The 27,051-nt window shown below is 47.2% G+C and overlaps 1 protein-coding gene across 1 annotated transcript in view; it reads left to right on the top strand.

Annotated features, from left to right (window-relative positions):
* The window catches only part of MAPKAPK3 (MAPK activated protein kinase 3), a 248,978-nt gene that overhangs the window by 111,439 nt on the left and 110,488 nt on the right, over positions 1-27,051 (top strand). The window contains exons 4-7 of the mRNA XM_078661295.1: positions 8,747-8,886; positions 22,661-22,725; positions 23,872-23,951; positions 26,909-27,035. Of these exons, the coding sequence (XP_078517421.1) occupies positions 8,747-8,886; positions 22,661-22,725; positions 23,872-23,951; positions 26,909-27,035 (412 nt within the window). The remainder of the gene's footprint in view (positions 1-8,746; positions 8,887-22,660; positions 22,726-23,871; positions 23,952-26,908; positions 27,036-27,051) is intronic.

Here is a 27,051-nt window from a genome sequence, read left to right as displayed (position 1 = left end):
ACAGACAAGAACATAAATGTTTTCTGTTTGCATTTATTTGTAAAAAATAGTAAAACGGAAAACAGGGAGCCTTATGTCTAACTTCTTCTTAAGCATGAAGTAAGTGCCTGGAGCTGGCCTGTGCTCTCAAAAAGTCCCACTTCCTCACTCTCCACTCAGGAGCACAGGAAGCCTCATGAAAGTAGCACCTGGCATCTGACTTGGCGCTGCCAGCCAGGAGGGTGTGGAACGAGTGGGTGAGTCCAGCTTCAGAGCGGTTTTGCCAGAGGGCAGGGCTTGAATCTGCCCGAGGCGTGGGTACAAGGTTCAGCATTCCCACTTCTGTTCCTTTGTAATTTACTGTTCAGAGCCGTCAAACTGGTATTGCACAACTGGCGGCATAACAGCTCCCAACACGAATGAATGACCGTAGTCTGCACATGCTGGAGGAGTACCTCACACATTGCTGGCACGCGAACGCTTCCTGCGCACCGCGCCACGCCTGGCAACGCACGAGACTTCATACTTTGGAGATCTTTCGCGCCATCTTTTTCGTTCTTTCTAGTTTGCCCGTCATACTTTCCTATATCTACTTTTACCGATGTAAGTCTTTTCTTTCCTCTCTCACTTTCTTCCTATGTTTCACTCCCTCATTTTACCTTCCCCTGCCCCACACACCCAATGTATCTCTTTTTCCCTGTCGTACCCACCCAGCTTACATTCTCTCCCTCTCGGTAATGATTACAAACGAACCTAATTCATTCTCAGTGTCTGACTAGGTTCATCTCCCATTCACTATCTTTTTTAATGATGTAATGCACCGGTTTCCGCACATCACAGTGTACACTCAGAGGCCAGGGATGAACTGGCCACAGGGCAATCTCGCAGTGCCAGAAGGACTGGCCTTTTAAATCAGTGTGTGGGCTGCGATTTTTTTTGCTGTTTGTGGGCATGTATTGGTCCTGTGTGTAGGTTTTTACTTTTAATGTATCTGATATTCCCACACACTTTGCCTACAGCAAGCAATCACACTTGCAGTGTAGCATACCCCACAAAACACCTATACAGCCTGGTTTTACAAGTTACACACTGCCCGATTTGTAAACGTTAACATACATCCTTTATTTTAGTGACCAGACCCAGGGCTTTAAGTGGGATGAAAAAACTAGTGGGTCTCTCAAAGGGACGTGGCCAGTGTAAAAATCTGTGCTTAACATAGCGTGCCGCCCAACTTGTATTTTGCTGTTTCTCTCATTGCATCCAGATATATGATACAACAAGTAACATCATACCTATAAGAAGTCAGGACTATTGGCTTTGTCAGTGGTTGTTAGTTGCATAAGATAAATAAGCAGCAACTGTGGCTTGAATATAATATTGAAAACGCTCCCACTTAAAGCCCTGGTGACACCACAACAATGTTGCTGCTCCTGAGTTTCAAAAAGAGAAGGGAAATCCAGAGAGGAAATGACTCTCTTTCAAGGATTTCCCTTCCCCTACAACACTCACCTGGCATGACTTCATGCCATAACTTCTCCACTAGTGAGCAGTGTGAGCACGTGCACATCGATGTGCCTTCTGTCACTGCAACAAAATAGAAGGAGGCTCCCCAAGGGATACTAATTATAGGCAGGAACAGGGGGCTAAGAAATATACTAAAAGAAGAAATACCCTGCCAACATATATTCAAGGGGGGTCCTAAGCGAGGATCCTAACAAATAAACGAAGCACACAACCCGCCACAGTGAGCCAATACAGAACCTCATTCCATGATATTTGTATTTTTTATTATAATTTATTGTTTACTCTTCATTTCCTATATATAAAAATAGACATGTAGACCAATACACACATGATTTTCACAATTTCATGAACTTGATTTCCAATGATAGGGATATAAAAACACACATGTTCATAAAACATCAACAATTAGACATATACAAGGGCTGACCCAGTCCCACCCACACCATGTATTCAGGGAAAGTCATTCACTCGATCTTTCATACAGCAAAGATTGATACAAGGCACCACCCAAAGAATAACGAGATGGTCAATTATTCATAGAGACAAGGGGATGTAACGGCAGAGACAGATGTCATTCAATGGGGCTGATGATGGAATAACCAGTCCACTCTGCCAAAAAGCGAATCACGCTCTTCTGCCACTGCAGTCTGGAAAAAACACGACCTCCTGTGCCAGGGCGCAAAACAGTGCCCGAAAGGGACCCGTTTCGAGACCTCCTTAAAAAAATTGAAAGTGTTCAGCACCAGTGAGACCCGGCACACTTAAAGCCCTGACTAGGCCTATGTTCTGTGCCAGTCCGTCCAAATCTACAAGTTGAAATATTTCAAAGGATGTTTCCCTTTCGAAGGGATTCGTATCTTTCAGAATGCGCTGCTTGTCTACGCTGTACTCGGTGACTGACCTCAGGCCTCAGAACCTGTTTTTTGGTAAACAGTGGCCCAGGGCATCGTCTACAGAGCAGACATGTTGGAGTTATGTTATTCGAAAGAGGAAATGGTATCACTTACCAACGTTCCGGTTTGCATGATAAGCATTTGACATTGCAGATTAGTGATGCGTGCATAGCTCGTGGCTGTGACACACACTGGTATGGAATGTTTTATGAAATCCAATGATATTAGGGACTGAGTCCAACGTGGGTGACTGTTTTGTGACGTGGCTGCCAAACTCTATGTGCACATTAGGCATCATCACAAGTTGCCCGGAAAAATACTTGTTATTTCTGCCCCCTCCCCACTCCCGCCCTCCCCCGGATTGTTCGTGGTCCCAGTAATCCAGGATGGGGTTGGAAGTGAATAACTAGAATGCCAATTTTTTTTAAGCATAACATGCTGGAATCAGTTTTTTATGTCGATTTATGCATGTTTTCCCCTAATGTCTCACATCAACATTTACACTACTTTCACCAGAGAACATAAATGTGTTAAACACCACAACTTGTTTACCTCTGGGGGTAATAACCCCGGCTACCGGTTACAACATGATTACCGGGGGTACTTGTAATAAGGCCCTTAAGGCGTTGTGAAAACACAATAGGAAGGAGCCTAAGAGATGTTGCTAGTTATCTTGAACAACTCATATTTTTTTTTGTTTTGAGATTTGCACCATATGTATGTTCTCTTGGTGTGCAGCAATTCCAGAGAGTGTGTCATATGAGGTTGCGGGATGGTCAGATTTTCAGGGCAACACGTGCTGTGGAGAGCTCAGACTTGACAATGATGCAGCTTAGGTTACGATGTGAACTGATCTCCAAGCGTGAAATAAATAGCTGCCTTTGTGTGGGTGTTAATAATTGATTACAAACTGCAGGGACGTCACAGAATAACACAGTTGGATTTTTATAGTATGGTAACTTGGGTTTTCAGTAGTGTTTGGGTTGAGTTTCAGTAATGCAAGAGGTTGGGTTTTCTGTAGTATAATCGATTGGGTTTTCGGTAGGTCAGGAGATTGGGGGTCAGATGTAGGTAAATACCATTTACCGATTCTAAAATACCACATTTTACCGATTTGGTATTTTAGAATGGGTAAATGGTATGTAGGTATTCATTCGTTAATTTTTACTGAATTGGTAAAATTCGGTAAATACTGATTCGGTATTTACCGATTCGGTATTCCCCATTCATTCCTATGGGCCTGGAGGCCCATAGGAATGAATGGGAATTACCGAATCGGTAAATACCGAATCGGTAAATACCGAATCGGTAAATACCGAATCGGTAAGAGGGGGAAGACCTACAAGGGTGGCAGGGTGTCACATTGACACCAAGTTGCACCCTTGAAAAGTGCATGGGTGCACATGTGGCACACATACATGCCCTGCCACAGGGCACTGTTAAAAAAGCACAAAATTGCTTTTTTAACGGTTTTCGTTATTTAGCACCAACTTGTAGTTGGTGCTAAATAACGAATCCTTACAAGTGAAAAGCACTCACTTGAGTGCTTCCTATATTAAGGATTCTATAATTTACCGAAACGGTATTAAAGAATTCGGTAATTTACCGATTCCTTAAATTACCGATTCGTTAAATTACCGAATCCTTAAATTAGGCCCCTACATCTCAAATGCCTAATACCGGTCGGTAATGGCTGAAATTCTGTAATTTCGGCCGTTACCGACCGGTATTAGGCTTCCTACATCTGGCCCTTGGAGCCTGATGTAGGTAAATTATTTTTACCGACTGTAAAATACAGAATTTTACTGATTCGGTATTTTAGAAATCGAAAATGGTATGTAGGTAAAAAATAGGTAAAAAATACTGAATTGGTAAAAATCGGTATCTCTGATTCGGTATTTACCGAATCGGTAAATACCGATTCGGTAAATACCGATTCGGTAATTCACATTCTTCCCTATGGGCATCCTGGCCCATAGGGACGAATGGGAATTACAGAATCGAAGATACAAAAATCAAGAATTTCAACTAAGAACAAATCACGTGCCTCCACCACACCCCACCCCTCAACCAAGCAACAGAGGAACCAACCAATCCAGTGCCTCCACCCCACCCCACAACCAAGCAACAGAGGAACCAACCAATACTATGCATCCACCCCATCACACAATCAGGAAGTGGCCACACCCATGCAGGTGCAGACCAACTGAACATCCAGGAGAGCTGTGATACACTGACTGGCTGTACTGAGCTGAGCTGTGCAGAAGTGCAGGATGGATTCACAAGACTCCCAGAGGGAAGGTGCTGACAGGAAAAGAAAACTAAAGTTCAGCACAGGTGAACTGCAGGTGCTGGTGGAGGAGGTGGTAAAACACCACACCCAGCTGTTTGGAAGACAGTCCCTGCAGGTAGCAGGGCTGTGAAGAGGAATACCTGGCTGGGGATCCAGGCTAAGGTTAACGTCATAGGGGTGACAACCAGAGAAGTGGACGATTTAAAGAAAAGATGGTATGATCTAAGGATCATCACTAAAAAAAAATTGGCATCACAAAGAAAAGAGGCCAATGCTACTGGTGGTGGAAATAACAGGGCACCTGCTCTTACGGATCTGGAACAGATTGTGGAGTCCACCCTGGAGCAAGAGAGCATAGTTGGGATTGGTGATGCTGACAGCTCAGCCGGAGCTGCATCAAAGAAAGGTAAGGGACATGTCCATGATTCTTCCCCCCTTGCCTGTCTCCCTCCCCCAATGTGGCTGTGTGTTTCAAAACTCCAGTACAGACTTTAGTATCCACCAGCAATGCATTATGGGAGTGGTAGTCATTTCAACTTACATCAGTGCAGTCATCATGAAAGTATGTCAGGCATGCCACACACTACAATTAGAGACAGATGAGGACCATGAAATAGTGTGACTGAATTGTGATTTAATATAGAAATACACGGTGAAAACACCACTAAGCCACTGTCCATGTCTGTCCACAGGCGAGATTTCACGCAAGACTATGGATGAGAGGGAGAAGAGGGCACCTCTAAGGGAGAGAAGTGAGGACGGATCCAGGAATGCAGGGCCCAGCACCGCAAGACCTCCGGCACCCAGTACACAATCAGCTGCCACACCAGAGGCAGGCACCATACAACAGCCATCATCGCCTCTGCACCATGACTCTCCACAACAGGACCCACAAACACATTCCCCATCAGCAGCCTCAGAGGTGTCGGAAATCTTCAGGCCCAGGAGGCATGATGTTCCTCCGCTACAAATATTTGAAACATCCTCTGATGAGGAGAGGCAGGGTGAGATGCAAAATGAGCCAGTGGAGGCAAACATAGCTGGTCTTCCGTCCATTCCTGTTACTGTGCACAGAGGCATAAGACGCCGTAGGGTCCGTGAGGGAAGCACAAGTGGCCATGGTGACGGTGTCTTCTGTGGCCTGGAAACCACGATGGTGAAGGTGCAGCGCCTGCAGGCAAAAGCAATTACTGCAGTTCAAAGACAAATGCGCCACCTGAATAGCAACATGGAGAACATGAACAGGGGGATAACCTCAATGGTGGATAGCATGAGGGACATGGCAGATGGGGTGAGGGACATGTCTCAGTGCGTGATGTCACTTTGTGACAAACTGCATGAAGACCGCACACAGAGGCGCAGGGAGAGGCAGTGCATGCAACAGCAGACAAAGGCCATGAACCGTCTAGCAACAGCAACTTCACTGTTAAGTCGCCGTTTTGTTGCAATGCAGGAGGGACTGGTGCACTGCTGCACATATCACACCAGGGGGATGGGGAGAGTCACAACAGCGATGGAAGTGCTGCTGACAAACCAGTCAGCCACCGCAGGAGATGACGGTGTAGGGGACACGGATGACACCACTAGCAGGAGCAGCACCCCTATACCGGACATTAGGAGGAGCAGCAGACGCCAAAGTACAGGCCCTGGCTCAACAGACAATGTTCAAACCCAACCACAGGCATCCCGCAGTGTTGTGCGTGGGCGCAGACAGTAATGCTGCCAACATTCCAGTGGACATGTGAGGGTGAGGTAACCTGTGTCTGCCCAGTTAGGCTAGGCACACTTCGGACTTGACAGATGTGTCTTTTGAAATTTAACTTAGTGCCCATTAAACTGCGTCTTTAACATTGAACCCCTTGCTGTGTCTCTTTACTTACTTAAAAGTAGTTGTGTGTGAACTCTGCCCATCTGTGTCTGCCATCTGTTGGTGTTGCAACTCCTACTGTGTGGGGTTCAGGCAGTGCATGTTCATCATCATGGTCTTCATAGTCGCTCAATTCCACCTCGGTGCCCTTCTTAGTAGCAAGGTTATGCAACATTGCAGAAGTTGCAATAATCTTACAGCAGATGATTGGTGAGTACTGCCGTGCCCCTCCACTTTTGTGCAGGCAGCGGAACCTGCTCTTTAACAGCCCAACGGTGCGCTCCACAATGTTCCTGGTTGATTTGTGTGCCACGTTGTATTGTCTCTGGCTGGGGGTTGAAGGGTTGAAGTAGGGTGTCAGGATGAAAGAACGGACGGCATATGCACTATCCCCTTTGAGAAAATGAGAAAGCCATTACTCACAGGCACGCATACACATACATCTGCATTATCTATCAAGGGAGTGTCACACAGTAATTTACCTAGCAGGTATCCTTCGCCAAATTCCCCCGATGTCAGGGGTACTTCCTGGGAACTTGGCCACTATGTCCGTGATAATGTACTTGGCATCACAGATTACCTGTACATTTATCGTGTGGGTTGACTTCCTGTTTCTGTAAATGTACTCTGTGGCAGCAGGTGGGCAAATTCGGATGTGGGTGCCATCAATACAGCCGATGACGTGTGGGAAATGTGCAATTTGGTAAAAGTCAGTCTTGGTCTTGAGCAGTTCCGCATGTGTTTCAGGGAAGCTGATGTAATGAAGCATTCTCTGCATCATGGCCTCTAGGAACTTCCTGAAGAAACGGGACAGGTAGCTCTGGGACACCCCACCTATCGCAGCAATTACATTCTGATAGCTCCCAGAGGCAAGCAGGTGTAGGCTACACAGTACCTGCACATGGGGTGGGATGGCGTGCGCCCTTGGGGTTGGGTGCTCCAAAAGTGGGTGCAGGTCCCTGATCAAGTCCAGGATGGTGTGGGGGTGTAGCCTGTACCTTTGCAGGATCTCTGCCTCAGTTAGTTGGAATAGCGTGATCCTTTGCCTGTAGACCTGCTCCTCCATTCTCCAGACCCTCACTCCTGCTGCCTGTAGCCGTAGCCGCCTCGCTATCACGTAGAATGCCGCCATTCTGGTCACACTGTTGCATTTTGGGCCCTTTTTTATAGCCGGCACCTGGTTACCACCTGCTTTCAATACATGGTAAATACCGACTCTTAAATACCGAATTTCATGCAAATTCGGTATTTTAGAGGTCTCCTACATCTCAAAAGTCTTTTTTTTCTATTTCTTATTTACCGAATCTGTAAATTTACCGATTTGGTATATTTGCCGATTCTGTAAATTTACCGATTCGGAAAATTTTCCGATTTGGTACATTCACCGATTCGGTAAAGTTACCGATTCTGCAAATTTACAGAATCCGTAAATTTACCGATTCAGTAGTTTTTGGAGCCCCTGCATCTCAATATCCAAATACCGGTCGGTAACGGACGAAAATACCGATTTTCGGCCGTTACCGACTGGTATTAGGTTACCTACATCTGTCCCTTGGACTTCTATTTATGATTTTGAACATGGGAATATTTTCTTGGATATCGGCAGAAGTCTTGTTGCCATAGGCTTTGACCCAGGCTATGGGAATATAGCACTTTACTTCGCAATGCATTACATCGCGTGCTATTACAACGCGGTCATTACAATGACCGCGTTGTTAGTATGCAATGCACTTACACCGCAAGTTTTTACAACGACGTCCACTAGGGGGTGCGCTGGACTTAGGAATATTATTATTTACTATTTCTACTACAATTTGCTCAATAGTAGGGAAGATGTTGGAATTCATTTCCAATACCTCAGCACCCCCTAGTGGAATTTGTTGTAACAACCGCGTTAAGGTATCTCGGTTTAATGAAGGTTGTTTCCTGGCTATGGCAACCGCAACTTCAACTGCTTCTCCGATGCTGCAGGAGCTTTTATAACAGGCCTTGTTTGAATATATTTATTTGTTTGTATTATTGTTTTGGTTGCCTTTTTCCTGATTTAAAAAAATATGTTGGGGAACAAACAGATTTCTCTAGTTTGCTACCTATGGAAGCCCCACATTAATGTTTTTTCTTTCTATTTCTTTAGTTTGTCATCAGAGTTCATCTTGCGACCAAAAAAAACCTTTTTTGTTCTCTTTGCAGATCCTGTGTGATTGTACCAAAGCACGACGGGAAGTAGAGCATCACTGGCGGGCCTCTTCAGGGCCGCATATTGTTAGAGTCCTAGACATCTATGAAAACATTCACCGTGGGAAGAGATGTCTCCTCATCATCATGGAATGGTACAGGTCTTTTATTAGGCATTCGTTGTTTTCGTTGGTTGAGGAGGAGAAAACGGAAAGTCACGTTCTATACCCCCATGTAGTGCCACCATTGGAGATACAGCGACACTCCAGCAACACCTGTGAAACTTCACTAATTGCTCCATCATCCAAATCCAAAATCCGGTTTATTCCCCTGCTTTTTGTTATTCATTCTTTTTGCACTATCTCATTGAACCTTTTAACCAGGGACGTCTCACTCTTCTGTATCCCTGCACACTGCTCCAAATCTGTCTTTGCTCCTCAGCCCGATTCAGTCTTTTGCTATCAATGGCTTCATTAACATACCCTACACATTAATTACTGTAGACGCTCTTCTCTTTCTGTCTTCAGTGACTTACCTTTCTCTTCTGCTTCACTTGTGTGGCTCATCGCACTTTTTGCTAAAACTCTGCCCCTAGCGTACAAAACATAATCTTTTGTTATTAGCTCATTCTTCCATCCACATCTTTTGACTCCCCACTTTGCTTCATCTTTCTGTCCTATTTATTCCCTCTCATCCCAACCAACACTTCCAGCATTAAGCTTTCAAGTCCGGAACGCAGCTTCAAGGAACCTACCTTTAACTTGTGCGTTTTTATCGAAAGTGGTCAACTCCTGTTGTTAAGATCTACTGGTTCTCTTCCAAAAAGTTTTCATATCCCAGGTCTAGCCCCTTCTGTCTCCTACATTCATAGCTCTGAAACCCTATTTTGTAAGCACTCCTGTTAGAAATTGGGTTACTGGTTGACTGGGGTGGGTTACTAGGTGACTGGAGTGTGAGGCCTGTTCAAGCAGAAGCCACAATTCTAGTTAGGGAAAGAAACCAGCAAACTCCAAATTAACCAGTGCTCGTCCCCTGGTAGCCTGGCACATAGCAGTCAGGCTTATCTTAGAGGCAATGAGTAAAGTATGTGTGCAACACTTCAAACAGTAAAACAGTGAAAACACTGCATAAAAAGATCCCACACCAGGTAAGAAAAATAGAGCAAAATGTAACAAATAAAACATGTCCAAAATGACAAAAATCCAATCCGTTGAACCAGGGTTATGAATTTTTAAAGAATAAACTGTATATAGACTGTAAAGTAGTACCTAAAGCATGAAGCGACAACCGGGATTGTCTGGTCACCCTGGACTGCCTAAAGTCAAAAGTTCAGGCCAACTGCAATGGAGCATGGGTTTCACTGTCCCAGATTAGTTCTACTGAAGTTTTACCTTCTCAAGTTTTGTGCCAAGAGTCCCGATCGCGTTGGAGAGGGTCGCTTGGATCAAGGCGAGCACTGCAGGCAGTGGTCGGCATGGTGTAAAGAGCACCACATGGCTAAGATAAAAAAATACCAACTTTCTAAAAGTGCAAAAAAAACAGTTAATGAACAGAATGCTGAACGATGTTAAACATCCAGCCCAGCCCAGAAATCTGGGCCTAAATCCATCATTTCTTTTCTCCCCATGCCCTTCCAGTTTAAACCCATCCATATGAAAATCAGTCTTGAACCTGCTCTTTATGGGAACAGTCCAGCCCGAACTGCCATGTCAGGTCCTCCCTGGACAGGAAATAAGCATCCTTGGACTAGTTTCGGGGTATTACCCCTCATCAGCCAGGCAAGCTTGAATCCAGTGGCATGGAGAGCACGAGACCCATGTCTGGGCATTCTCATCCCACTCATGGTGACAAATGCAAAAAGAACAGTTGATGGACAGAATGCTGAACAATGTCAAACATTTACCCCAGTACAGACATCAGGGCCTAAATCCATTGTTTTTTGCTCCCCATGCCATTCCAGTTTAAACTCAGCCATATGCAAATCAGTCTTGACCCTTCTCCTTATGGGAACAGTCCAGCCTGAACTGCCAGGCCAGTTCCTCCTTGGACCGGAAACAAGCATCCTGGGACCGGGTACAGGGTATTACCCCTCATCAGCCAGGCTAGCTTGACTCCAGTGGCATGGAGAGCATGGGAACATTCTAAACGTGGCATTTTCAGATTTGTTATTCAAAATTCAACTTCATCAGGAGTTAGGATTCTAGAGATACAAGACATGGACCAGTTATCAGTTACCATTTGCAAATAACCTTATACAATGTAATAAGGCATCTCCAATGAGATCTATGGGAGAGATAGGTCTTGCAGTAGTGAAAAATGAATTTAAAAGATTTTCACTTGTAAAGTTTAAAAGAACATGTCCTGCCTTTTAAATGCATTGCACCCTGCCCTCTACTCTGTCCATGACCTACCCTGGCCTAGGGGTGATTTATATGTATTTAAAAGGAAGGTTTGGGCCTAGCAAAAGGTTTGTTTTGCAAGGTCGAAATGCAGTTTAACCTGTGTGGTATCCTCTCTTAAAGGTGGCAGTATGGTAAGGAAGGAAAATAAGTTGCATCTCTGCTCCACCAGTGGCGGGAAAAAGGAGAACCTTTTTTATACAACCCTCACCCACTCTGGTAATGGCATGCTTCATCATCAGGTTTACCCCGACTCCTAAAGGTTGGGGTAGGCTCAACTATATTCCAGGGAGCTCTTTGAAGAGATATGCATTTTTTTGAGGGGGGCTATTTACTATTAGATACAATTCCTCATCCACACCAAGGTATCTCTTTATTAGTGGGGGTTGGGATGGGAAGAATAAAACTGAAAATACACAGACAAAACAGGAGGTTGTGGTCTTATGATCCTAGTGTAAAAACACCTACATGTTTCTGCCCACACTATTGGCCTAATATAGGTCTTGGGCATTCCTCAGGGCAGAGAAAGTGAAGTGGTTCACCCAGTGGTGCACCACGGTAAAGGTCTTACAGGTAATACACAGCATGCAAAAGTAAGCTTTTCCATGCTGGTAAAAAGGGGTGTACTTTCTGTTTTGGAAGTACTGAAAATAAAGAAGTAATACCAGTTTTTTTAGATATTATCTGTATAGCATGTATTGGCTTTGTAGGCATACTTATAACCTTCTTTTATCTGAACGATGTTGTAGACTGCAAACATAGACATTTGTTGCGCTTCTAAACTTCAGATGCCGCATTTTTGTATTAAATATCTTTTTTGATGTTCTGTGCATGTGTTGCTAATATGGTGACAGCAGGTCCTCAGCTCGGTGCTGCTAATCATATGTCTGAATTTCAGACTAGTCTCTGTCTTCGGTACGGCAAGTGTAGCGTGAAATCATTGTGAAAAACAGTCATTCCTGTGAAGTAAATTCCAACAATTTGACAATAGGCCAGATGGCCATGACAAGCAAATTTAGATAAAAGCACTGAGCGCGTGCTATATTGTCAGAAAACACCAGCTACATTTTGACAATATAATACGCACTCAGTGCTTTTATCTAAACTTGTCAGGTGTTGAATCAGAAAGGCTATGTAAAAGGCAGGCAAGCTATTTTAAAGGCAACCCAGTCTTTTATGGGACTCTTCAGTGGTGTAACAAAAGCCCCTACAGACCCTGTGGTGCGGGCAGAGGCCCTGAGCTCCAGGGGGCCACTGTGCATGGGCGGGCCTGAGAGCTCCTGACTGGGTCCAGAGTATAGCGGGCCCCCTCCATGTATTTCGCATGGAAGCCCCTTCAAGTTTCGTTACACCACTAGGAAGCTTGTGTATAGTTTCCCATGCCTCAGAGAAGTGATCGCGTTTTTGCAACTGTAAACTAGCGTTCCAGCCACGGGTTTGGCTACTTGAAGTGTGTTTAAAAGTGTGCTTTAAATTCCTGTATACAGGGAGTAGATAAATCCAACAATTGACTCCTGACCAGACTACCAAACCATCATGATGGTGAAAAAGAAGAGGATTGACCTTTTCTTACAGACTGAAGCTGGAAAAGGCAGCATTGTACCATCCCAATCAATCAATCAATCAATCATGCCATTTGTATAGCGCACTACTCACCCGGGAGGGTCTCAAGGCGCTTGGGGGGAGGGGTATGCTACTGCTCGAACAGCCAGGTCTTGAGTTGTTTCCTGAAGGCGAGATGGTCCTGGGTCAGCCGAAGGTGGATGGGGAGGGAGTTCCAAGTCTTGGCAGCCAGGTAAGAGAAGGATCTTCCTCCGGCGGTGGCTCTTCGGATGCGTGGTACGGCTGCGAGGGCGAGGCTGGTGGACCGTAGCTGGCGGGTGGGCGTGTAGAAGGTCAGGCGGTCGTTGAGGTACTTGGGGCCCAGGTCGTGGAGAGACTTGTGTGCGTGGGTGAGGAGCCAGAACGTGATCCTCTTGTCGACGGGGAGCCAGTGCAGGTTCCTCAGGTGGCTGGAGATGTGGCTGCGTCGGGGGACATCCAGGATGAGTCGGGCGGAGGCGTTCTGGATGCGCTGGAGTCTTTTCTGTAGCTTGGCTGTGGTTCCGGCGTAGAGGGCGTTTCCGTAGTCCAGTCGGCTGGTGACGAGTGCCTGGGTGACAGTCTTCCTGGTCTCGGTCGGGATCCAGTGGAAGATCTTGCGAAGCATACGCAGGGTGTTGAAGCACGATGAGGAGTCGGCGTTGACTTGTCTGGTCATCGAGAGGGAGGGGTCCAGGATGAAGCCCAGGTTGCGTGCGTGGTCGGTTGGCTTGGGTGCGGTGCCCAGGGCTGGGGGCCACCAGGAGTCGTCCCAGGCGGAGGGCGAAGATCCCAGGATGAGGACTTCCGTCTTGTCCGAGTTCAGTTTCAGGCGGCTGTCCTTCATCCACTCGGCGACGTCTTTCATCCCTTCGTGTAGGCAGGTTCTGGCGGTGTCGGGGTCTCTGGTGAGGGAGAGGATCAGCTGGGTGTCGTCGGCGTAAGAGATGATGTTGAGGTTGTGCTGGTGTGCGATGGCTGCGAGAGGTTTCATGTAGATGTTGAAGAGGGTGGGGCTGAGTGAAGATCCTTGCGGGACGCCGCAGATGACTTCGGTGGCCTCGGAGCAAAACGGGGGGAGGCGGACTCTTTGTGTTCTTCCGGCGAGGAACGAGATGATCCACTCCAGTGCCTTCTCTTGGATACCGATGTTGCTGAGGCGCTGGACTAGGGTGCGGTCGCAGACTGTGTCGAACGCAGCGGAGAGGTCCAGGAGGATGAGGGCCACTGTTTCCCCCTTGTCGAGCAGGGTCCGGATGTCGTCGGTGGCTGCGATGAGGGCGGTCTCGGTGCTGTGGTTGGCTCTGAAGCTGGACTGCGAGGGGTCGAGGGATCCGTTTGTCTCGAGGAAGGCGGTCAGCTGTCTGTTGATGATCTTCTCGATGACTTTAGCAGGAAAAGGGAGGAGCGAGATGGGGCGGAAGTTATTGAGATCGGTGGGGTCCGCTGTAGGTTTCTTCAGGAGGGCGCTGATCTCGGCGTGCTTCCAGCTCTCCGGGAAGGTGGCGGTGTTGAAGGAGGCATTGATGATGTTCCGGAGTTGGGGTGCGATGGTGGAGTCGGCCTTGTTGAAGACGTGGTGTGGGCAGGGGTCGGTCGGTGATCCGGAGTGGATGGTGTTCATCGTGCGGGCTGTGTCTTCGGTGGTCACCGTGGTCCAGGTGCGAAGGATGGCGGTGGGGGGCGTTGGTTCGACGGTTGGGTGCGTGGGTGGGGCACCGAAGCTGTTGTGGATGTCGGCGATCTTGCGGTGGAAGAACAAGGCGAGGGAGTCGCAGAGGTCTTGTGACGGAGTGATGTCGTTGGTGCCGGTGCTGGGGTTGGAGAACTCCTTGACGATATTGAAGAGCTCTTTGCTGTCGTGGGCGTTGTTGTCCAGTCGTTCCTTCAGGGATTTCTTCTTGGTGGTGCGGATGAGCTGGTGGTGCTTGGGGGTAGCGTGTTTGAGGGCGGTCATGTTGTCGGTGGTCCGGTCGAGGAGCCAGGCTTTCTCGAGGGTGCGGCAGGTCTTCTTGGAGTCCTTGAGGTCGTCGGTGAACCAGAATGCCTTCTTGCTTCTGGGTCTGCTGGGAGGGTTCTTTAGTGGTGCGAGGTCGTCGGCGCAGGCGGTCAGCCACTGTGTGAAGTTGCGGGCTGCTTCGTTGGGGTCCGTTGTGTTGGCGGGTGGGCTCTGGCTGAGGGAGGTGGTGAGCTGGTCTGCGGTGATCTTGCTCCAATTCCTGTGAGGTACCTGTTGCGGGTGGTGGTGGGTCGTGGATCTTTTGAAGCTGAAGTGGACGCAGCTGTGGTCGGTCCAGTGGAGTCCGGTGGCGTGGCTGAAGTTGATGTACTTGCTGGAAGAGAAGACGGGATCAAGCGTGTGGCCGGCGTAGTGGGTGGGGGTGTTGACCAGTTGCTTGAGTCCGAGGTTGGCGAGGTTTTCCAGCAGGGCGGTGGTGTTGCGGTCTTTGTTGTTCTCCAGGTGGAAGTTGAGGTCCCCGAGGAGGATGTAGTCGGTGGAGGGGAGGGCGTGCGGGCAGATGAAGTCTGTGATGTCTTCGCTGAATTGTGTGCGTGGTCCCGGGGGTCTGTAGACGAGGGTGCCTCTGAGGGTCGTCTTAGGGTCGGTGTGAATCTGGAAGTGGAGATGTTCGGCTGCGGCGAAGGAGTCGTTGGCGTCGGTCGTGATGCGGATGGTGTTCCTGTGGACGATGGCGATGCCACCTCCGGTCTGGTTGATGCGGTCCCTCCTGATGATCTTGTACCCGTCCAGGATGGCGATGGCGATGTCGGGTGCAGAGGAGGCGTTCATCCAGGTTTCCGTGAGGAAGGCGACGTCCGGTGATGTAGCGTCGAGGAGGTTCCAGAGTTCCACGGCGTGTCTGTGGACGGAGCGGGTGTTGATCAGGATGCACTTGAGGTGGTTGCTGCTGGTGTTTGTCTTGGCGGGTGCGGGGCAGGTTCAGAGGCAGGTGAACTTGCAGGTGCAGCAGGTGAAGGGTCCGTGGGTGCGTCTCGGGGTGGCTCGGCAGCAGGCGTGGGTCCGGCCGGCATTGTGTGCGTTGAGAGTGGCGGCGTCGTAGGTCAGTCGGGTCGTCTTGCCTCGGCGGGGAGGGCCAGGGGTCCTGGCGCTGGGCGCGGGCCAGGCGCGGACGGGCGCAGACGGGCTTACCTTTGGCGCACCTTCGGCGCTCAATCGGCGCTCCCGCTGCACGCGTCCGCTGCGCGGTCGCTCTGGGGGCGTCATAAGTAAGGAGCCGGGAGGGAGGAGCAGCTGGGTGGCGGGAGCGGGGCGGCGAATGGATTCACAGGGGGGCGGGGCCGCAGGGAGGCAGCGGCGGGAAATTCCAAGAAGCAGCGGGCAGCGGGAAATTCCCAGGAGCAGCGGGAAATTCCCAGGAGCAGCGGGAAATTCCCAGGAGCAGCGGGCAGCGAGCGAAGGAATCTGCAGGCAGGAGGCGGCAAAGGCAGGCAGGAGCGGCATCAGTGAGTGGGGCGACTAATCACACTAATTCATTTTATTCCAAAGTAATATTGACATCCAAATTGATACCCTGATGTACTACTTTTTTGTTAGAGGACCAAACAGGACAAGATGGAGTGGCATGAATATATTTCCCAATACCCTCAGTATATTTTTGCACCTTGTCTTGATTAACTCCTCAGGTGTTCTATTTGGTCATAGAATTGCAGTAAAAGTTCACTCAACAGAGTTGTGGAGTCCAAGTGCCTTTGTTACTCCATTCAAACAAATGTTCTTTTAAAACAGAATCTAAAAACCAAAAGATAGCTCCAAACGCCAATCTTGGTCAATCTTGCCTTATGTTTCAATCAAAATGGCATTCCGCTTCTTTAATGCTCAATCAAACCAGTCATTCCGATAGGAGAGGTGTCCTTAATCCACTCACAGAAGGCACAATTAACTATAGATTTTTAGCTAATGGGGGTTTTCTAAAAGGGGTTTCTTCCTTCCTCAGCTGTTTTTCCTTGTTTTCTGGAATTTTTCAAATATTAAGGATGCTTGGAATAAATCTATTCTGAATTCACATTCAATTATCCTTCAGCCTGAGCGCGGGATTATGGGCAACATGTATCAACATTGGGAATAGCGATTACCTAATTGCGTTTTTTTGCGAATCGCAATTAGGTAATCACTATTCCTAATATATGAAACTCAAAGAGTTGCATTTAGTGATTCCTAGGGGGTTGCAAATCAACCTACCTCATTAATATAAATGAGGTAGGTCACAATTTGCGTCCCCCTAGGATTCGCTAACATCACGGTGATGGTGGCCTGCCATGGTCAGCAGACCACCAAGTCCGTGATTGCTTTTCAATAAAGCGATCATTAAAAAAAAAAAATTGCACCTGTTTTCCTTAAAAGTAAACTGGATGCGTTTAAAAGAAAAAATGAAAAGTTTTCTTTTATTTTTTAAGAGCATACGGCAGTCCGTGGGACAACTCTTTGCTATTAAAAAAACAGTTTTTGCCACTATTTCCAGAGGGGAAGGGGTCCCTTGGGGACCCCTTACCATTTGCGAATGGGTTACCACCTACTTAAAGAGGGTGGTAAAATACGAATGGTTTGCGTCTACATTAACAGTCACAAAACATTCATACATGCAGCTGTGATTCGGTAATTGGAAGGGATGCCTAACCAAGCCCCTTCCAAATACTGAGTCACAAACCTATTTTGCGATATGGTAACAAGTTACCGAATCACAAAATAGGGTTTGATACATCGAAACGCTGAGTTCGCAAACAGTCTGATTCTACGAATCGACCTGTTTGTGAACGCAAAAATTAAGGTTTATACATGTGGCCCTTTATGTCCACTTCTACTCTTCTAATGTTCCTCAGAATCAACCATAGTGGATTTATTCAGATGATAAGAATCCTGAAGACAGAATGCTGTCCTAATCTGAAAGACACTTTGTTCTGTAGTGTTACATTTATACTCTAGCGCATAGCATATCATGACATAAAATGAAGACCATTGTAAGTCCATAGTATGATGTGAAGTTCATTTTAGGATCTGAGCTATAAATAATTATATTGGCTCAAAACTGGGCAACATGGCTGATCAGACATTCCATCTCTGTTAACCAATAATCAACACTCCGTCCATCATCCCCTTTGGTTTTGCTTTGTTCGCCCTAAATTGGCAGGGTCTGCCTAGACGTTGGTCCCTTGCTCACTTTGCCACTGGATTCAAGCTAGCCTGGCTGATTACAGCTGATCAGGCAGAAACCGGTCCCAGGATGCTTGTTTCAGGTCCAGGGAAGACATGGCTTGGCAGTTCGGGCTGGACTGTACCCATGAGGCACAGGGTTAGACTGATTTGCATATAGCCATGTCTGAACTCGGGTGGCGGGAAGAGGTAAAGAATGATGATGGATTAAACCCAGATCAGTTGACTGGGGGTGAGTGCTTGCAATGGTCAACACTCCGTCCATCATCACCTTTGGTTTTGCTTTGTTCGTCCTTAGTTGGCAGGCTATGCCCAGACGTGGGTCCCTTGCTCACTTTGCCACTGGATTCTAGCTAGCCTGGCTGATGACGGCTGATTAGCCAGAAACCGGTCCCAGGATGCTTGTTTCCGGTCCAGGGAAGACATGCCTTGGCAGTTCGGGCTGGACTGTTCCCATGAGGCACAGGGTCAGACTGATTTACATATGGCCATGTCTGAACTGGGGTGGCGGAGTGAGCTAAAGAATGATAATGGATTAAACCCAGATGAGCTGACTAGGGGTGAGTGCTTGCAATGTTCACCACTCCGTCCATCATCCCCTTTGGTTCAACCAATAATCTTGACCATTTCTGTGAACTTTCTGAAGTCATTCATCAATGTTTTGTAGTATTCATGGTGAACCAGAAAGAAATTCACTTCGCTCTAACAGGATTTTGCACCCAAATAGGTAGTTTACAAATTCTATGGGTGTCCCACCTAGGCAGTCTGATCGTTTATGGCCTTCAAGATTACTTTGCTGCCATTGCGATGCTCCAGATCAGGACAAAGTTCCATTTTTTTCCTAACTCATGTATTCATTGGAGTCCCAGTGCAAAAAGCATCTGCTGTATACATTTTGGTCTTAAGCTTTTCCCTTGTTAATCCAGGGGGAGATCCTTTCAATTATAGACACTTTTCATTCCATGTCCTCTCAAATGTCAGTAAATAAATTCTCATCAGGATTCAATTGGGGAATTAGTTTGGTCAGTTTAAGGCTCGCAGTTTTTGTCCCCAGTATGATCACTTCTCTCTTGCCCATCAAAGCCATAATACTTGCTTATATCTTAGGATAAGATCTAAATGGTGTTTTATGTGACCAGACAAGGCGCAGTAAGTCGAGCCAAGACTACCGATTAATCATTGATTAGTGGGGACTTTCTCCTCTTATGTCCAGCTCTGTGTATAGAAAACGCTTTCAATAATATTGGAAATGGGCTGAGTCAAGGCCATGGCACATACGCATTTTGCAGTCTTGCCCTACTTCAAACAAATGTATGAGCTTTGCATGTCTAACCTCTCAGTTGAAAATTGTATTTGTTTATATGGATTCACTCAATGCACAATTTAGGTTTCAGAGACTTTGTCCTTCAAGGCCTGTTGACTTTTCAAGTTTCCACCTGTAAAACTAGCTGGTAGCACAGAGGCATGTCTGCAAAGAGATGGAGTCTTCTAGGTACAGGTCAGATCTATGTTTCTGACTCTTCTAAGACCAGAAGGAAGACTACATTGGAGGGCATGCCCTCTGTTGCTCTGAGGTGGTGATAGATGTGAACTAACACAGGTGTTACGAGTCTGGAGTTCACCCAGAAGAATAGTGCATCCTGCTGCCCTCCCCACCACCTGCTCAGTAAACAGAGTGTTGAGTTCACTGACTTATGAGAAAAGTACAGCTACAGTGCAATTACTGATGAGGGTGATTTCCAAAGAATAAAGGTGAGCAGTCAGGCGGCATTAGCTGCCCATGGTCTTTCAAGTAAAGAAACGTTGTTGTCATTGCATTGTCACTGCTCTGTGACATAATTAACCACTAAGTGTGATCTGTTTAATGGTTGCCTGTGTTTTGCATTCATTGTAGTTTGCCTGGGTGTGCTCACTGCAGACACCCCTGGTTTGGCGGGTTGAGCCAGTGACATGGATTAAGAATTCTGCAGCCCATAGTTGAATATTATGGCCCGATTTATTATTCTGGTGGACGGAAAGTTGTCCGCCAGGGTGAGAAAGTAAATTACTTCATCATCCTGACAGAGGTGCCACCTGCTAGATTTATAAATGACCGCTAGCTTGGCAGCCGTTTATGAAGCATCGTCAGGAACTGTCAATGGTTTTTGCTGTTTGGTTCAGGGCTCCACAAACATGACAGAGCTTTACACCAAACTGTTTTCTTTTCATATTCAAAAAGAAAATCTCAAAGTGGCATTTTCATATTGAAAATAAAAAAGATAATGCCCCCCTTGCCACGGGAGTTATCTCCCAAGGCGAGGGGGGCATTATTTAATTTTTTACGCCCCTGATCATCAGGATTTGCCTGGCAGTGATGGACAGTAAAAATAAATTGCTATATGTCCACCCTTCCTATTTGGGTGGACGGACATATAGCCAATTCTCCAATGGTCCTTACGCCATCGTGAAGTCTGGCCATGGCCAAGAAGGAGTAGTTTACACTGTTGCCAAATCTATGGCCCACTCACATATAAATCGGGGGTGGACCACTGTGTAGGCAGGGAGGGAACTCCATCACTGTTGCAGAAGAGTTCCCTCTGAGCAACATATGAACCTTCCCCTTAGTTATGATTGAGTGGAGACCCATGCACATACATACACACGCACTGAGTTGTGCACCTCCATGAAATTCTATATTTTTATTTTTGATATGGAAACTTCCCCTCATCGTCTTTAGTGGAGGCACTGCATTGTGTTGTGCTTTCAAGATGAATGTGTCCTCATGTAATGCAACTGGTGCTATGTAAAGCGCTCTGATACCCGGTACCTTCGGGTCAAGTTCCCGCTGTATAAAATTCCTTAAAAATAAAAAAAAGATGGCCTGACAGTCACAGTTTTAATGACTTATGTGAAATTTGAGAGTCATATCCAGCTATCTAAGGGTGAGGGTAGACAATCATATCTGTGCAATCTACTGCGCATGCGCCCAATGTTGGGATGTAACAGCAAAAAGTGCTGACCACCTTATCATTCTATTGCATTTGCATCAATATAGCGCTTACTGCTTTTCACATGTCAACAGGAACCATGGGCGTCCGCAGAAATGTTTCCAGGGGGGGCACATTTTTTACTTCATCACCATTCCCCTTAAACCCTTCTCTCCTCTACCTTGCACCCTTCACTCCCTCCCCCTTGCACCCTTATCCACCTCCGCCTTGCACCCTTTTCTACCTTGCACCCTTCTCCCCTCTGCCTTGCACCCTTCTCCCCTCTGCCTTGCACCCTTCTCCCCTCTGCCTTGCACCCTTCTCCCCCTCCCCCTTGCACCCTTCTCCCCCTCTCCTTGTACCCTTATCCACCTCCGCCTTGCACCCTTTTCTACCTTGCACCATTCTCCACTCTGCCTTGCACCCTTCTCCCCTCTGCCTTGCATCCTTCTCGCCCTCCCCCTTGCACCCTTCTCGCCCACCCCCTTGCACCCTTCTACCCCTCCCTGTTGCACCCTTCTCCCCCTCCGACTTGCACCCTTCTCTACCTTGCACCCTTCTTCCCTCCCCCTTGCTCCCTTCTCCCCTCTGCCTTGCACCCTTCTCACCCTCCCCTTACAACCTTCTCTCCCTCCCCCTTTCACCCTGCTCCCCCTCCCCTTGTACCCTTCTCCCCCTCCCCCTTGCACCCTTCTCCCCTCCCCTTGTACACTTATCCACCTCCACCTTGCAACCTTTTAAACCTTGCACCATTCTCCCCTCTGCCTTGCACCCTTCTCCTCTCTGCCTTGCACCATTCTCCCCTCTGCCTTGCACCCTTCTCCCCTCTGCCTTGCACCCTTCTCCCCTCCGCCTTGCACCCTTCTCCCCCTCCCCGTTGCACCCTTCTCGTCCTCCGAACTGCACCCTTCTCTACCTTGCACCCTTCTCCCCTCTGCCTTGCACCCTTATAGCCCTCCGCCTTGCACCCTTCTACCCTCCGCCTTGCACCCTTCTCCTCCCTGCCTTGCACCCTTCTCCTCTCTGCCTTGCACCCTTCTCCCCTCTGCCTTGCACCTTTCTCGGCCACCCGATTGCGCCCTTGCCACCCAATGGAGGGGGCTGCCACCTGGAACAATGGCACAATTTCAAAAGCATGATGTACTAGGGCCGGCCCTGACTGGGCCCACACCGGACGCACTGGCGATCCAGGGAGGGGGGCAAGTGCCACCTCTTGCCCCCCCCGTGCGGACGCCCATGACAGGAACTGTGCCAGGTCATGCTCGGCACTTCTTTAAGTTTTTTTTCGCAGTGGGGAAGAGCAATGCTTCTTTACAGGAACAGAAAAGAGCAATATATTCAAACGAATTCTGCCCTCTCAGGGAGAAAAGGCAATTTTTTAAATAACTTTTTTGGTTGCAAGCTTCTGATCACACATTCTTGAGTGTATTTTTTTGCTTTCTACAAGCATGCAGTCACAGTGAGCCACAGCTCTTTATCTCAGCTGTGTATTTCATGTACCTAATATTCCAATGGACTCCTCTCAACGTTTTGGCACCTGTGCCCCTTATCAAAACACCCCGGGACATACTCTCACTGCCTCACCTCCTTTCCCCTTCTCTAACTGCCATTGCACATCTGCTGTTTCTTCATCTGTGATATTGTCCATTCCTCCAACCCATTGCGCCTCCGCTTTAGGTTCCTAGAAGCAGGCGCCTGGTCCTGTTTCTGACCACTAGGGAACTCAGTCTCCCTTTGTCCATGCATGTGCTCCACGCACTGTACTCTACTTTACCCACTGGCACCTCATCAGATATTTTATTTTATGTTTTAGCATGGAAGGGGGCGAGTTGTTCTCACGAATCCAGCACCGTGGAGATGCCGCTTTCACCGAACGAGGTAATGTGTGCCATGTAGACGTAGTGGACATATTGTAGGAGGGATCAGTCGTCAGAGCCGGAGTGGTTATTTAGGGAGGAAGTGGTGCCATAATGGCTAGAGTGGCTGATCTCTAGGGCCAGAGTGGTGATTTAGGGGGAATGTGATAGTATAGTGCATAACGTGTCTGGTCTCCAGGGTGAATAGTAATTTAGGGAAGCAGTGGTGTTATAATGGATAGAGTCCTCTGGGCTCCAGGGTGGAGAGGTATATAGGAAGGTAGTAGTGTCATAGTGCATAGAGTGGCTGAACTCACGTGTGGAGTGGCAGTTTAGTGAGGATGTGATGTCAGAGTGGATAGAGTACCTGGTCTCTAGGGCAGAATCGTAATTTAGGGTGGAAGTGGTGTTAAAGTGCATAGAGTTCCTGTTCTTCAGGAAAGAATGGTAATTTAGGGTGGAAGTGGTGTCATAATGCATAGAGTGGATGGTTTACAGGGTGGGGCGGTAACCTAGGGAGGAAGTAGTGTCATTGTGGATAGAGTGGCTGGTCTCTGGAGCAGGAGTTGTCATTTAGGCAGGGAGTGATGCCACAAAGCATATTGTGACTGGTTGCCAGGGTGGAGTGGTAATTTAGGGAAGAACACGTGTCATAGTGGATAGAATGGCTGGACTCAACGTTGGAGTGGTAATTTAAAGAGGAGGTGGTGTCATGGTGCATAGAGTGGCTGGTCCCCATGGTAGAGTGGTAATTTAGGGAAGACGTGGTGTCAACTGGATTGAGTGGCAGGTCTCCAGGGTATAGTGATATTTAGGGTGGAAGTGGTGTCACTGTGCATCGAATGGCTGCTCTCTAGGTTGAAGGAATGACTTATGGAGGAAGCAATGCCATAATGTATAGAGTGCCTGGTCTCCAGGAGGTAGTAACAATTATGGAGAAAGCAGTGTTATTAGTGGATAGGTAGGAAACCATCAAAGCCGGGTGGTAGTTTCATAGGGGTCACAGAAGTAAGAGTGGGAATAGCAAGCAAATCATTTGGGTTTAAAGCAAAAGTGGGTATAGGGATCAGTGTCAGGGGTGTGTTGCTTTGGCACAGAGTTATCAATGGAGTGGGGCAATGGTTGTGGACTCATCGGGGTTGATTTAGAACTGATTGTTGTGTTTCAGAGGCATCCGAGATCATGAAAGACATTGGCTCGGCCATCCAACACCTGCATGCAATGAACATTGCCCACCGAGATGTCAAAGTAAGTGGGTATGCTATTGATCAAGAATGACCGACAAGTTTGATAACCTTTGATTTTCTTTATATGTTGAGCGACAAGCGTCCACTGGAGTGGCGGGCAGGCTGCACATTCGAGTATAAGGCTCTATTCAATATGCTCTGCCTTTGACTAAATTAAACACCCTCTTACCCTTCACTTTGGATAGAACGGACAGCATTTATCTGCAATCTTTCAAATCTTTATTTCGGCTAAAAGCCATAAAAATACAAAAATACATCATGTAAAATAAAAACACTAGAATCATGCAAGCATATGCCATAAAAACAATAAAAGCTATTTAATACGACTGCATTTTCAAAGCAGCTCTTACTTAACAAAGTTAAAAAATAAAATAAAACTAAGTATGGCCTCTTCCATTATTTATGATTTCAAAATGAATTGATGTTTCTCAACCATACTTTACTCCATTCCTTAAAGTTAAAGCAGAAATGCTGTGGTGTTGTTTCTAGTAAATAGGACATATTTTTGTGCTACCACACCTAACGCCTGACTCAGAACCCAGCTAGCTACTCGTATCCTGAATACAGAGAGTTAAACTGTATTTACGCACCGAATCGCTACCATCAAGTAGGTACACGCCTCCTGTTTGCGGTGTATTCTCTTACAGTTTAGTATCTGTATTATCAGAACAAACAGTCACCCCGATTACCAGCGCGCAAGTACTTTCCCAGTCTTCCGGCAGTTGTACCCTCCAGCTATCAAGCAGTGGTTTGGCTTCTGAAATAAGTTCAGATTTGGCTGATCTGGCTCTGTCGTTTCTTTCTTGTGGTTGGCCGCCCCGCCCTAAGCTCACATAAAGGACTAGGAAAGAAACGGCTCTGATTGTTCTGATCGTTTTACTTCTTAAAGTTTAAATCTGGAATTCGATGTTTAGCCCTTTCCGTGTAGCGAATACATTTCCAGACAGTTCGGTCTTTAAAAAAAAAACAAGGGGAGAACCGCACAAAAAATATTGTACTATTGTTTCTATGCCAACGGTGGTTAACCCATACAACAGCTTTTGTGTTTTTGTATACATTGTATATAAAAATAATAAAAATTACCGCAAAAGACCACAGACCACTATCCCTGTTTGCATTTCTAAATGGAAAGACTTTTTTTTACTTTAAGCCGCCCATGTTCCTTAAAGGAACCAGTGTGCCTTCGAAAATCTATGTTTTCTATTTGACAAAACCTCAAGGAAGTGGCTGGTGGTCCCATGGATCACTCCTTACTCCTCTCTGAAGCTACCAACGCAATTCATAAAGGGAAAAAGGACCCACAGGGACACCTTACCCTTTGTGAATCAGTTACCCTTTCTTTTGAGGGGTAGGCACGGCCAGCTGTAGCACTGTGGTGCCCAGTGCGACAAGCATTTTTGGTGCCCCCCCCACCCCATAACTGTTTCCTCGGATTCTTTCAATACCACCAGGCAAGAGTGCCCCTCATTCCTCCAATCATAAGTTATTGCTAAAAACGTACCCCCACCCCTGAGGTCAGCGCTCCCTCCACAGGTCAGCGCCCAGTGTCACCGTACCGGTGGCACTGCCCTAAAGCCGACCCTGGGGGTTAGTAAAAGTTCAATATCAGAGCATTGGAATGTTGAGAGCTCCATTGGAGACAATGGAGCGTCTCGGGGCCAATAAAGATGTGTAGAGGCCTTTTGCTCCAACATTCCAATGTGGGTCTTCATTTTTCAACCTAATTTAGAACATTCCATTCTCAGTGGGTGGAATGTTCTAATAGCGTTAATGCCCTTCTGTCTCTCCCTTGTTTTCGGTCCTTGCCTGCGGCTGTCTAAATAGAAGGCCTGTGAAGCTTGGTCCTCCTTGGGACAGATTGTATTGATTGTGAGGCTGTATGTGAAGGAAGCTTCCACCCCTTCCACCCAGGATGCACATAGTCCGGGTATGGTGTCTGGGGAAACATTTCAGTGTCTCTCTGCTTAGTTGAATTCTCATCTTGTGGTGAGTGTTTATGTTTTGACATTTCTTTATGTGCACACAGAGAAGGTTTGTTTGTCCCTACAAATGTCATTCCTTATGGACAAAAAATACACTACATCTAAGATTTGCATGTTCCATATGTATCAGAGGAGACTTTCTTCCTTTACCAATTTGTTGCTAAAGTTGGTTGGTGTCGTTTGCATGTACACTCTCCGGAAAGCTTGCAATAATCTCTCAGGCATTGTCTTTTCTTCAAAGCAGTCCACATTTGCAGTCTCTCTTCCTGTCCTCCGCGTTCCATCTATTTGCACAGGAACGCTTGCACTCTGTCTTCTGTTTGCACACTACATAGAGACCGTATTCTGTCTCCTCACTGTGCGCCAGTGGCAGGCGATGACCCTCAACACTGGAAGGGCGTTAAGAGAACCAAGAGCCAAACCCTGAGGGGACCAAAAAGATTTTTAAAAAAAGAAAATGTACTTACCGTCTTTGTACTCTCCTACGTCTTTTTCTTCTTTCTTCTTCTTTCGCAGCACGATGGCACTTTGTGGAGCCTCAAGCAACCCTCTTCTGCCAATCCCTATGCTGGCTCATGCTGTAGATGAGCAGTTTGAGAGCAGCACCAGGATTGGCTGGAACGGACTGCCTCGACTCTCCAGCAGGCAAAGGAGGCCTATGCCTGCTCTCCATCCAGCTGTTAGAGCTAGCTAGGTGGAGAGATTTACACTGCACATGTCAGGCTGGCCGTCACAAGACAGCCGGCCAAATTGTAACTTTTGCTGCACTGGCAGCATGGGGGCGACACTCCTCTGCCCTAATGGGGGACCGCTGCTGCTGTGCACATACATATGCTTGCAATGCAGTGTTGTTTCTGTCATAGCATTTACAGTGTTCTTAGCTCACTGCCTGCCTTCAGCACCACATTCAGGATAATATAACAAAACTCTCCCTTTGCATTGAAACTGAACGTTTATATTTCTGTTCCTTTCTCAGCCAGAGAACCTGCTCTATACGTCCCGGGAGAGCAATGCCGAGCTCAAAATCACCGACTTCGGCTTTGCTAAGGAGACAACCATGCACAACACCCTACAGACTCCGTGCTACACACCCTACTATGTGGGTAGGTGCACCTAGAA

The sequence above is a fragment of the Lissotriton helveticus genome, chromosome 9 (assembly GCF_964261635.1).
Source record: "Lissotriton helveticus chromosome 9, aLisHel1.1, whole genome shotgun sequence".
NCBI classification, from domain to species: domain Eukaryota; kingdom Metazoa; phylum Chordata; class Amphibia; order Caudata; family Salamandridae; genus Lissotriton; species Lissotriton helveticus.
Note: the sequence above shows the minus strand (reverse complement) of the source record. Positions and strands in the feature narration are given on the sequence as shown.